Genomic DNA, 13,748 nt, shown 5'->3' with positions numbered 1-13,748 from the left:
GCCCACAGCAGCCACTGGGAGGAAAATTAACCTAGCTAAAACCAGATGGGGTAATGTGTATATGATGGCCACCGTAACTCTTGCTGCCCTGCAATAGGTGTAAGGGACTGAAAGAGCAGCAGAAAGCTGATATAATGCAGGGATCTATTGATAGCCATTATTCGCAAGCTGCAGAACTTGAGAGGAGTGACCTAGGAAGCCAGTTTCATACCAGGGAATGTAAAGCTACAGATACATCCTCTCAGGGTCGATGGGAGCTGTTGTAAATAGTGGGTACAAACCCTGTTGATTACATAGCTTGAACTGTCTTGAAACATAAAATTCTACTGGAGAGATCTCACTTGGGACAATTGTACCCTTGAGTCAGGCTGGTTAAAAGTAGATCTGCAGTTGGCATAACTGGAAAATCAGTGTAGAAATAATAGAATAATGTAATATTCTGAGTTATAAGTGGCCCAGAAGGATCACTGAAGTCCATCTCCTGGCCCTGCACTGGACACCCCAACAATTACACCATGTGCCTGAGAGCATTGTCCAAACACTTCTTGAACTCTGTCAGTCTCGATGCTGTGACCACTTCCCTGGAGAGCCTGATCCAGTGCCCAGCCACCCTCTGGGTGAAGAGCATTTTCCTGATATCCAGCCTAAATCTCCCCTGACACAGCTACTTGCCATTCCCTCAGGTCCTAGGTGTTAAGAGCTGGGACCCCACTGCTTTTTAATCTGTTTGATGCATGAGACAAAATTGTCTCTTGTGGAGCAGTAAACATAAAGATATGTGAAATCAAAAATACTACCTTTAAGTGTAATGTCATACCAGTTATTTGAAGACAGAGACTTTCTCCAAAACCATAGACTGTTTCGAGATGAGCAAGTGGATTCATGTAGAGAAGTTGTATGAAACTGGAATATTATTACCCATTCAAAGTATTTCTTGTGAAAAATGAGTCAGAAACCATGTGCTATTACAAATACTACTTTTAACAAAATGTGTTAAAGGCAGTAATGAGCATTCAAGTCAATAATTGCATATTGTGCTTGCTAAACAGTTGAGTAGTCGGTAACTGTATGTTTAGAATTCCCTTGTGATTTAGTCTGTTTTCATTGTATTAATGTCACACAGAGATTGTATGTAGATATTCTTTTCTTTCCTTCACAGAAAACTTTAAACCATTTATATGCTATAACATCTCAGTGTATCCTCTTTATGGAAATAATGTAGCAGCTCCATCTTACGCACAATTCTATGCTCAAGAAAAAAGTAGGTATTTTAAAGTAAACATGTTGTGAAAGATGTGTTGTAGTCTGTTTCTCAGGATGTATTATCTTTGAGTGATTTGGTATTATCATTATTTGAAAGAGAGATGAAGATGGTGGAAAAACCCCTAGGTTTCAGGGTTCCTGATTTCTGTTCTGTTCAGCCACAGAATTGGTTTATAAGAAAGTATTCCTCTTGTGATACAAGTACATTGCTGCTTACACCCACTAATTTTTTGTGAAGTTTACATATTGTATACAAAGCACTTGGAAAGAGTATAGCTCCAAACATGAAAGTGTTTTTTAAACTAGTTATCTCTTCAGTGTTACAGCTCACTTAGATATACAATTATACTTGATTTTAATGCTTGACTACATTTTTCAGTCTTAATATATGAGTAAACTCTACTCATAAAATAAAATGTATGGTTTGAGAAGCTTACTTTTTTAATACTTTGTTGTTATATTTTATAATGTAATAAAATATTTGCAGTCCTGCACATAAAAAATGATAAGAAGACACAGCATTTGTAATTGTAGAGAAACTGTGGATGAAGTAGTGTTTTGCAGGGGAAGGGGTAAAGTTTCTTTTTTTGTAGAAGTTTAATGTGAATTCAATGATTTATACAGCCATTTATAAGAATGTAGCTTACCAGTAATTTTAAGATTCCATGTGAAAATGTTGATTTGTGTGTGGGCATAAATAGGTCTATGTAAATGGGCATGCAGACATACTACAGTGCACCACTAAAGAGCATTAATTACTGGGGGACGGCAATGGAGTATTTTTTATTTGAGTAATAATTACTAGCAAAGTTAGAATGTGTTTTGAGTGCCTTCCTGTTTATAGGTAGCTGTGACAACACTCAGGGTTGTTAGAGAAAGGGGGAAGTAAGGTGTTTTTTTTAAACTGGAACACAGAGAACTCTTCAAAGTGATGAGGAATATGTCTGAGGTGGTATTGTGTCAGTAGAAAGGCTTTCTTTAGTGTGACGGGCAAGGCTGAGGATGCTGGGGGTGCTGGAGATGTCATCTGAATCCCAGCTCAGCTAGAGACCTCCTGCATCAGCAGTGGCCTTGCACCTGAGTCCCCCCATGAGTGCACAAAGGATACTTTTGATCTCTCTCTGATGTTGTAACAATAGAGCCTTTTAATGATCTCAGGATATTTGAATACAGTAACACCTAGAACTATGCAAATTCCAGAATAGATGAGGGGAAGTTGAATCAGAAGAATTCCCACACTAAGGAAGGTGAGAAAAGTTAAGGACTATGTCAGAGCACTGTGGTTACGTATTTTCTCATGCTTATGTTTCCCCTAATGTTACTGGTACATGTGAAAAAACAGGGGCAGATAACATTGTGGTACCTTGACTATTTTACTACTTTTCCTATCTTATAATGCTTCTCTGTAGAGCCATCAGAAGGACCTCTGGCTGATACAGGCTTTGTGGGGAAAAATGAAGTTACAATAAAATGGAATGAGATTCCAAAGGATAAAAGAAACGGATTTATCACTAACTATACAATATTCTATAAACCCGAAGATGGAAAAGAATTGAGTAAGTATACATTAAGCAACAGTGCTTTCAACAGGGTTATGAAATTTTCAGTCTCTCTTCCATCTTGACACACCTTTGAAGTCAATGGCAAAGGTCATGACAGGAGTAGAGGAGTTAAGTATATTGGAGAGTCATAGATTCTATGTAAAGTCACAGATCGTGAGGGTTCAGTGAGTTTCATGCATGTCCTTGGAAGGATTTGCCTTCAGTTTCTGGAAAAGTATGGTGGAAATTTTCTGTTAAAATATTTTTACTGTCAATTTTATATTTATATATAAAATTTTATATATAATAATTTTATAGAAGAAAATAGGAAGCTGCCAAGAAATAGTTTCTTTGGACATAGTTTTTAGATCAGTTCCTTCAGAAGTGTTTGATTTTCTGTGCTTGCCATTGCTTTTCTGGTCTGGAGGCTGATAGCATAAATTTGAGCATATTCCTAACCTCTACCTCAGGAATAGTGTCCAAACAATCTGGCATTGTAATGGTATCTGTTCAAAACTTATTTAGTTTAAATCTCAGCAGAAGCTTTCATGAAAAGTGTTGGGGTGACCGAAACTCTTCTTCCTGTATAGTTTATGGAGAATGCTGTTGGATCATTCAGTGCTTCAGAGTTGGTTTTTTTCCTCCCTTTTTTAGACATCATTGTTATCAGGCACCTAATACAATCTCTTTTCAAAGTTTGCAAACTTAAAAATCTTGTGATGCTTGTTTCTTACGGATATCCATTTGGACCCAGGGCAAGAGTATTCCTGGTAATTTTTAAATGTGAAAGAGAAAGCTTATTATTTCTATCAGATTTAGTCTTCTGCATGTAATTTTTCCTACCATGTTGGTTTCTGAGTAATTTAATGCTGACTGCTTTGTGTAGGGTCATCCGTGAGACATGTTACAGACCCGTATTTCTCCATATTACTTGTAATGTAAAGCAGGCCGTGTCCTTTTTAGGACTTCAGATTATTTTCTTTAGAAAATTAGTTGTAAATACCAATGCAAGGGAGTTAAATTTAAATGGAAAAACATGCTGTACTGATGTTTTCTGAGGCTTCTCTGATGTCATGTGTTCTTGATAAGAGTAGAACATGGGGTGTGTGCCAAGGTGACTTTGCTGATGGCCTTTTAACACTAGAACTTCACTTTCCCAGCCTTAAGAGAAAGTCAGTTTATTTTAACTTGGGGCATATTGCAGCATAACTATTTCCTGGGTGTTTCTTGGCAGAACTGACTGATGAAAGGAGTTGACTTTGACTTTATGCACCAGAAAATGTTTTAGTGCCTGTAATTTCTAATATGAAGATCCATTTGGCATTGTTAGTAGGCATAGGATGATAGGATACATGCCCTGCTTAAAAAAATGTAAAGGTGAAGCCTGTTACACTAATTTCAATGTATTGGAAACACTGAGTTCTGTTCATAAAAGCATTTTTAAACTTGGAAAAAAAATACCTGTTGATTTTGGCTTTCCTTTGACTTTGTTGGGGTGGTATCCCAGTGCTTATAGATGGCATTCTTTTGCATGATACGTGTCTAACTGCATGTAGTAGAAATATAGTTGAATTTCACAAGCTACAGAAACTATTTGAAGTTCCTAATTTCTGGGCCAACTGCTTTGAGGAAATAAAGTTCTCAAAGCACTGATTTCAGTGATAAACTGCAGAAGATCATAATTCACCTATCTTTAATACTAGAAAAAATATTTGTATTTATTTTTAAAAGCAAATACATAATGGTTCAGGTTTTTGCCTCAAACTTTTAAGAAGTATTGATAGTTTAATGATTTCGTTTTTCTCTTTAAAAGGACTGGTGAGATTGCTTTGTATTTCAACTTACCTTTAAAATAGTTTGTGATCTATTATTGTAGAAGTTGCTAAATAAGTGTACAGCTCCCTGATACAACATTTCTTTTGTGTGTTTACTGACATAAATATTCTCCTAAAAAGATGAAACAGTGAACTCTGATGTTCTGCAATACAGACTGAAGTCTTTACAGGCTAATACAGAATATACTGTTAATATCATGGCAAGCAACGGAGCTGGTGGAACCATTGGAGAGCCAAAAACCTTCAAGACTTTGAAATTGGGTAAGTAGTAATCCAGGCTAGTTATTACGATTTCAAAAAATGGGTGTGGGAATAAGAATTACAGGACATTTTTGTTTAGGCATTTGTTAACTTCTATTTCTTTTTTAAGTAGTGTTGAACAAAACAAGGAAGAATTGGCAACAGTAGTTGAATTCAACTTAATTTCACTAACCATCTCACAGACTAAAAAAAGAGCTCATAATTGGAAGTCAACCCCAAAAATCTTTATTTTCTTGTCAGTAAAGCTGTGGAGTACTATGGTTGCTTGTGGAAGCAGTGGTGTGTATGCTATCAGCTATGTGATGGGATGGTTCATTAAAAAGTAGACTTTTCCATCTGAGAGATTTACAGTAACCACACGTTGTGTTGCACCTAATAAATGAGTGCAGAGGTTGTGGCCAGTGAGTATGTAGGGAAATACCTTTTCCTGTCTCTTACTATTTGTTTTAGCCAGATTTCACAAGGAAGTTGATATAATGGCAGCAGATCAGAAGGTCAGACATTTCCTCATTTCAACTTCTGGAAGAATGTTCTCAGTACATTCCTAAATACCTCTGGTACTCTGGTACATGGAAGCTAGCTCAGAAATTTGTACAATGTTTCAGTCAGAGTAACTGTATTTTTTGGGATTTAAAATCTATCTCCTGAACTTAATTTGCAATTTATCTTTTTGTAACTGGTGGAAGTGGCACTGACCAGCAGATTTAGGTGAGTGTAAAATAACAGGTGACCAAGACGTGGTAGAGTTTTCATCCTAGACTCCTTTCAAAGGTTGGCATGTTATGGCCCTAAGCAGCCTGATCTAATTGAAATGTTGCATGAAGTGATTTACAGATATCCCCTCCAAGCTAAATTACTGTGTGATTCTATTAAGTAAAGGAAATTTTTAAATGCGATAAATCTGTCTCTGAAACATCCTGCAAAGTCTCATTGTGAACTGATTTTCTGGCTCAGTAACAGTGGCTTGTTGAATTCAAAATACTCATCTTTTGACTCATCATACAATGGATATCCTACAGTATTCTGAGTAATTTTGGCTAGTTTTGACAGAACTCTTTAGAATTGTGCTAATTGAGTGACTTGGATGTTAAAAATTAACTGTCTTAAGGGAATACCTGAAGAAATGACAAACACCTGTGGACTAATTGGTGTTTTGGTTTTTGTTTGTTTTTGTCTAAAGATAAAGAAGATGTCTTTTTTATTGCTATACCAGTTGGGATAAGCATGTTTTGTCTGATAGGCCTTTGGATAACGTGCATTTTGAAAAAACATGCGTGAGTACATTTTCTACTGTCTAAAACTCAATGCAACCACTTAAAATTAACTTGTAAAATGGGAATTTTTAATTATTTTATAAATGCTTTTATTGTCAATGTCAAAACCAATGTCAAAATAGAAAACAAGCAATTGGAGCAACAAATAAAGTGTACAGGTTATACTTTAACGGCAGTTTATGTGCTATAGCCCAAAAATAAATACTAATTTTAGGAAGTTTAATAAATGAAAACAAAATAAGTAAGAGAAACAGATTTACATATCACCTACATAGTTTTATGTAAAATGCTGTATATGTGCCATTTGCAGTTCCATGGTCATTTAAGTGAGGGGAGCAAACTTCAAGCCAGTTTCTGAAAATTAAGAATGCTAAGAAATAAAACTTTCTAGACACTTTTAATATCCTAGGATGGTACTTGCACATATTTCACATAGTTCCTATTGCTTATCTTACCCATAATAATATGACTCTTGTTGGTTTGTGATGCGGCCTGTGAGCTGCAAAGGAGTAATGAAAAAACTTACAAATGACATTGTGTGAAAACATTTGGATGCTTCATCCTTGAGTATGGATCCATATCCATTCATGATTCATAATCCTTTCATCTGCTGTCACAGTTGTCACCTGACAGATTTTAAATTGCTTTCTCTGAGCATATCCCAAAGATGACAATGAGTTTTTTTAAGGTTATAAAATATGCTTTTTTTTCACAAGAAAAGTGACTGGGTTTTTTGGCTGATGAGAAGGTTAAAAAGTTGAACGATTTTGGGGCATTCTAAGCTATTGGAACCAATACTGTTGTCAAGTGAAGCATCAGCTAATAAGTACAGGTGAAGCAATAATTTCCATCCCTTTTACATCTTCATCTGTGTTGAGCTTTCTGAACTTTTACAATAGTAGAAACTATTTTTTTATTCTGAATAATACTTTGAGATGCAGTAGAATGTTTGTTCCTGTGTAGATCAAATTGCCATGTGAAAAGTCAAGCTAAGGACTGGTTTTCATTCCCTTACATCTCTACCCAGTGTCAGTAAGTGATTCAATGAGTGAGCATCATTAACTGCTGTTAATTTAGGAACTCAGCGTAGGTCTAATGTGGTGTAGTGCTAGGGACACTTTCCTTGAGCAAAGGTCACCTGAGGTGGCTTTTCACTGAAGAAACACCCTGAAACACGATCACAACAGTTTGTATACAGTCTTATTTTGGCATGCTCTTATTTAATATACTCTTTAATTGGATAATATTATATAATAATACATAATATATAATATAATAAAAAATTGCTTTTGTGAATTAGTAGTTTTTCTGCAATGTCTCTGTAACCCAAGAGATCTTGTTGAGATCTTTTGTAATAAAAATCCATGTATGGGGAAACAATTTTATTGAAAAGCATTGTGTTGATATAGAAAAGACTTCCTTTGTGAAAGTTTGATAGTTTAGCAGTATCTGGAATTTCTGGTGATTTGTTAGTTTTATTTTTAATAATCTATTTCTTTCATAATGTGGCTAAAATTCCATTCTCAATTATAGGCTTAAAAAGGTTTGCTGGCCTGATATACCAAATCCTGAAGAGAGCCTTGCAGTGGAATGGCCTCTTGCTTCATCTATGGTAATAGTTGCAATTTTATGCATTAAAGAAGGGGTAAAATGGAGAGAAAAGAAATCTTTTTCTGGGAGTCATTTTATGAATTAAACCCTCCCCATACTGAATTTTATTCTTCTTTTTAAGTGCTACAAAATGCTGTTTGTAGTATTCCAAAACAATAGAGAAGATGCATCTTCATAAAGTATATTCATCTAGTTCTTATAAGATATTGAGAAATAATGTTTTGAAGTGAAAAAGTGGCTGGTGGACATGGTTCATTTAGTAAAGTAAATTAAATTTGCACAGGCTATTGAGTCTATTACATCAGATTTCCACATCTGTATACCTCCTCCCTTCTCCACAAAAAAATTATTGCAACATATATAGTAAGATTTGGTATATGATTGTATTAACACTTCTGTCTTTTATTTGTTGAATATTTAATCCGTATTAAAGTTTTGATGTTTATTTGAATGGAGATGAGTTGATCAGGTTTATGCAGAAAGTGTAATCTGTGGATAATGGGATTTAAACTTTTTTCTCAAAAATGTCTGATTAGACTAGATGGACACAATCCAAACCTGATTCTGAACCTTCATTGAAACTTGCTATTTCATTAAGCACAGAAAACCTAATATGAAAGTGTTTAGCAAATGGACAGAATAACATTGCCCTTTTTAGTACTCATTCACATGTAACTGCATCCTGTCTGAAATGCATGTGAACTCTTTTCTAGTGCATGTCTGAAATTGAGTCAGAGCTCAAATAGCAATAATTTACTTATCCAAAAATAAACTGATACTTTATCTATACCTTTATAACTCTCCAGTGTATCTCTTTGCATTGACAGAATAATTCATTATTGAAGAGAGTGTCATCTGAGACTAAAACTGTGGACTTCGAAGACATAAATGTTTTGGAATACTGTTTTCCTGAAGAAAGTCAGGAAGGATCACTACTAATAAACTATGAAAACCATGTTTCTGAATGTACTGATACTAATACAAGAGGCATAACTAACAGAGATGAAAAGATACCGAATAATGAAGAAAATGAACTTGCTAAATGTTTTTCACCATCTATGACTTACATAATTACTGATCAATTTACCAGAAGCCAAATGCATTCAGCTTCAGTACCAGTGAAGGAAGTCCAACCCGTAGAGATGCTGGCAAATGATTTGTGTGGATCCCAACAGAATCCAATTAAAAATGAAGAAAATGATAGCGAAGAAGTTTTAAAGCTGGAAGATTTCAATGAAGAAGCACTGTTCAATCCATACCTTAAAAATTCTGTTAAAACAAGGGAATTTCTTGTTTCTGAGAGCTTCCCAGAAAGCAGTATGGATGAATGCAAAAGTCAGTCAAGTGTCTTACCTCCTTTTCAACCAAGTGTTCCAGGACAATCCTACGTAACATTGGACATATTCAGGGTGGCCAAAGCTCAGTAGTGTGAGAAAACTCCATTGTAAAATCCTGTGAGAGATCCCTTGGCACTGCTGCTCATTGGCATTCATATGTTCTAACGTGGCTGATATCAGTTAATTTGGATGGGAACACCCTCTTCCTTCAAATAGCTGTGAAGTAATTTTTTTCACTGTGTGTGTACATGTCAGAGTTCACTTTCAATGTGGATGTTTGGGTTTTTTGTTGGTTTGTTTTTTTTATTTTGTTTTGGTTTTATTTTTACCAGACATGTTCATAGTGAGGCAGAAGAAATGGCTTTTGTTATTTCTTCTTAGTTCTCCTGTATCAGCCTGCTAAAACAAACTGGTATTTGCTGCAGAAGCATCCAGCAGTGCAAGTAGCTCGTCTATTTCTCCCCACACAACCAGTTCCCAAGGCTCCGCTCTGCTGGGGAAACATGGGCGGACTTGAACGGAGTTGGAAACTGCCGAATCCCTCCTTCAGTTACACGAAACAGAACTACTTTCCTGTTATTATTTCCCTTGATTGTTTTTTTGTCTGGTTTTATATATCATGTTCCTCTTGTTTTACAAGTATTTTGTAGATTTCAGTAGTTGTCTTTTTGTATCCTGACTCTTGAATTAATAGTTAGGGTTATAGTTTCCTGTCTTTAATGACAGTATATTTGTTATGTTATCTGCATTTTGGAAAATGTGTTATGCTGGCTATGTTGCTTCCTTTCCTTTCTCATGTTTTTAATTGTCATCAGCATTTTGTGCTGCCTGCTTTTGTTTCTCCTGTTTGTTTCCTGCCTTTTAAAACTGCTTACTGAAGGATAACTTCTTATCTTCTTGTCCCTGTGCTTCTAATTTGCTTCAGTTTAAAACTGTGTTTCCCAGTTGAGATTTTGATATTTTGAGCTGAAAAAAAAAAGCAACTAACTATGTCATCTTGTGCTGGAATAAGCACTGAGTTAGGAAGTTATTTTTCAGGGAGGTAATGAAAAAACACTAAGTCTATAAAATCTTCCCAGTTATTCTCTGGTAGTTGATTTAGGATTAAATATTTATACATGAAGGATATACCTTTTGTCATTTGTTTTATGATTTTGTTAAGTCATAAATCTAATTGCAGTTTCCATTTTACAAATCAGCAATTAAGCAGTAAAGCATTCGATTATACTAATTTTTTAACAAGAAAGAGACCATTGTAAAACTTACTGAAATACTGAAAAACTGAAATAACAGGTTTAAAAAGATGGAGAGTCTAAGTAAACTGTGTTAGAAGGGGGTGTTCAGTATGACACGTATTGGGGATATGGTAATTTTAAGACTTTGAACTATTTTTAAAGTATTTAGAGGCTTGATGTCATCAGTCTTGTTTGCACAAGACTGTAGTTTGCACAACTGCAGATTTCTTCCAGGGTAAAAAAAGATACAGGAGTTATGGGGATAGAAAATGAGAGGCAAATGTGAATAGGAATAGAAGGCCTTTCTTTTCTGTGCAGGAAGAAAGTGGATGAATGGAAAATATATTATCTGGCATGAATGAGGAGGCTGAGCCTTTCCTTGGATGCATTGGCTATTACTTGCATTGTGTTGGGGAAAACAGTGTAAAGTTTTGCATTTAGGATCTTTTTCTATAGTTTGGAAGCTGCTTTAACTTAGAACAATGTTCCTCTAGTTGGCAAGAAAGAATGGGAAAACAATTTCTGCAAATGTTCCTTATCAAGCAACAATGATTTCCACCTCTTGTGTTTGTTGGATCACTTTTGCAACCACAGTGCTCTAAGCCAAAGTGCATGTACGTATGCTCTTATAAGCCCTTGCTCACCTAGGTAAGTCATACTCTGAAACTGGGACAAAGCTTTGGTTAGGTCACTGCTTTTTTCCGCTGCTTCAGTTGGTTCTAGACTTCTCACGTACAGCTACATTGTTGTTTCCCCGGGCTCAGAACTCACTGATTCCATCACAGCATTTTTTCCCCTTATATCTCAGTATTTGTTTTAATAGCACAATATGTAAAAATAAACAGCTGTAGAGATATTGTGGGCCTTTCTAGGAATTTTTTAGCAGCCATATGAAAGCTGCATATTCTGAGTTGCATGTTTGATACAGGTAAAAAGTGAATGCAACATTTAGAAACCATTAGAAAGGGGAGGTTCTTGCTTGGTGGTTATCCTTTGGTAGGTTATCCTTGTAACAACTCTTAGCTTCTGGAGGGTAAGCATATCCTTCTTTTTTATCCCATTTTATTTCCTTCCCTATTGATACTCTGCTTTTCTCTCCTCATTTTTCTGTTTCCCTTGCTCATTATTTTCTCTGAAAAAGCAAAATGCAAGAAGTGGGCTCAATACATTCCAGAAAGTAAGGCTGCCTTTTGCACATGCTTTGGAATGAAAGCTTCTTGCACTTGGTTTTTTTTGCATTGGGAGTTGTACTCTTCCTTACCTTCTACAGTTTGTCTTTCAAACGAACGCTGTGAACCATTAAAAAATTAAAACTGAGAAAACATGTAAAAATTTTTTTTATTGATTTATACTAAATATACCATTTAGATATTTTATCTTTTCATATTCACATAGAATAGGTCTCACTTTGGACTGCTGTTTATAGGGTCATAAGAGAATGGGCTTTAGTCATAATAATTTTCTGTGGCCGCAGTTTGAGTCGGTAACTTTCCTTGAATGTCAAAAATATTATTTCACTTGGGTTGTTATTCAGGCAAGAAAAATAAGTTTCCAAGTCAGTTTGTTAAAAACCAGGTACTTATTGGACAGCACTAATTCCTGGGAGCAGACAGTGATTCTGAGTACATGAAGAGAAGCTCAGCCCAGATGCTGTTTGTCAAGGCTGAGGCTTAATGAGCATTTCTCAGATAATAGTGTGGCTGGTGGGAGAGCGTGGGATGCACCACCACAATCTGCCCTGTGACTAAAGTCAGCTTCTCTGGGCACACTACCCCAGGCAGCACTACAACAGCCTTGGGACAGAGCGGCTGGAAAGCTGCCCAATGGAGAAGGACCTGGGGGTGCTGGTGACAGCAGCTGAACATGAGCCAGGGTGTGCCCAGGTGGCCAAGAAGGCCAAGGGCATCCTGGCCTGGATCAGCAGGACCAGGGCAGGGATTGTCCCCCTGTACTGGGCACTGGTGAGGCCACACCTCGAGTGCTGTGTCCAGTTCTGGGCCCCTCACTGCAAGAAAGACATTGAGGTACTGGAGCGAGTCCAGAGAAGGGCAATGGAGCTGGGGAAGGGTCTGGAGCACAAGTCCTGTGAGGAGCAGCTGAGGGAGCTGGGGGTGCTTAGCCTGGAGAAAAGGAGGCTCAGGGATGACCTTATCACTCCCTACAACTGCCTGAAAGGAGGCTGTAGCCAGGTGGGGTTTGGCCTCTTCTCCCACATAACAAGTGGTAGGACAAGAGGAAATGGCCTCAAGTTTTGAGGGGGAGGGTTTAGGTTGGATATTAGGAAAAATTTCTCCACCAAAAGGCTCATCAAGCACTGGCCCAGGCTGCCCAGGGAAGTGTGAAAGTCACCCATCTGGGACTATTTAAAAGATGTGTGTTTGTGGCTCTTTGAGACATAGGTAAATGGTGAACTTGGCAGCTCTGGGTTAACAGTTGGAATCTATGAAGTTCTACCTCATGTCATAATTAATCTGGTTTGTTTTGAATGTGCCCTTCTGCAGAGAAGGAAGTTGTTTATGTGATTTATATTGCTGCATGCTATCATTCACCAGAATAGGTGGCATTACAGGCTGCTTCACTGCTGGGGTCCTCTGTTTTGCATTGTTCATGGAGTCTGGCGTAACAGCCCACAAGGTTGTGGCCCTTGAGCAGAAACCGTAGCCTGTTGAGCTTTTGACGGGGTACCCTTCCTTCTCAGAACAGGGTAGAAGAGCAGAGGAAGCTGCTGTTCCGCTAAGTTCTTTATTTCATAGTCTCACAGCTTTCTTGAAGGCAGAGTTCAAGGGGGGGGGGGGTTGGTTACATGATAAAACCAAGCAGCAACAGCAGGCAGAAGACAGCTGCTTCTTCTAATTCTAGTTTCCTCTATATTTTTTTTTCTTATGGAAGTGTGGATTATATTTGTTAATTGACCAATAAGGTTAACACACGATTCTAGTTTTTCTGTTCTTAACCTATCCTGGTCTAATTCTAACAATCGTAAGTTTTACACAAGTGTTACACAGGTATCACACAGATTTGGGTGTACAGTTTCTATCAGTTCTTATTGTTTATGTGAACTCTATCTAAAAAATGTGAACAGTATAGTTCTATCTGTATTTTGTGTGAAGTAAAGAATTCTGTGAAAAGGTAACACTGCTGCAGTAAGAACTGTGTTTAAGGTCTCTGCTGCAGCTTTTTAATGTTTAAGGCACTTAGCATATATTTCTACTAAAAGTTAAAAATCTATATTTCTATTTCACTTTGGTGTGGCTTCATCTATCTCAGCTTGTCCAAAGGTTTTAATTCAGCCCCTGTGCTTTGGCTTCCCTGTGGGCCTGAGTCCAGAGAACCTTTCATTCCAACACTAGCCCATGTTTGTGCTGTATCTGTTGCTGTGCTTTTAGATTGA

General features: G+C 37.0%; 1 protein-coding gene across 4 annotated transcripts in view; it reads left to right on the top strand.

Annotated features, from left to right (window-relative positions):
* The window catches only part of IL31RA (interleukin 31 receptor A), a 42,331-nt gene extending 30,260 nt beyond the window's left edge, over positions 1 to 12,071 (top strand). For all 4 annotated transcript variants that reach the window (XM_032095268.1, XM_032095265.1, XM_032095266.1 and 1 more), the window contains 6 exons: positions 1,160 to 1,261; positions 2,673 to 2,819; positions 4,760 to 4,900; positions 6,081 to 6,174; positions 7,708 to 7,786; positions 8,613 to 12,071. In XM_032095268.1, coding sequence (XP_031951159.1) covers positions 1,160 to 1,261; positions 2,673 to 2,819; positions 4,760 to 4,900; positions 6,081 to 6,174; positions 7,708 to 7,786; positions 8,613 to 9,212 — 1,163 coding nt within the window. In that variant the 3' untranslated portion in view covers positions 9,213 to 12,071. The remainder of the gene's footprint in view (positions 1 to 1,159; positions 1,262 to 2,672; positions 2,820 to 4,759; positions 4,901 to 6,080; positions 6,175 to 7,707; positions 7,787 to 8,612) is intronic.
* Positions 12,072 to 13,748: the final 1,677 nt, after the last annotated feature.

The sequence above is a fragment of the Corvus moneduloides genome, chromosome Z (genome assembly GCF_009650955.1).
Source record: "Corvus moneduloides isolate bCorMon1 chromosome Z, bCorMon1.pri, whole genome shotgun sequence".
Classification (NCBI taxonomy): domain Eukaryota; kingdom Metazoa; phylum Chordata; class Aves; order Passeriformes; family Corvidae; genus Corvus; species Corvus moneduloides.
Note: the sequence above shows the minus strand (reverse complement) of the source record. Positions and strands in the feature narration are given on the sequence as shown.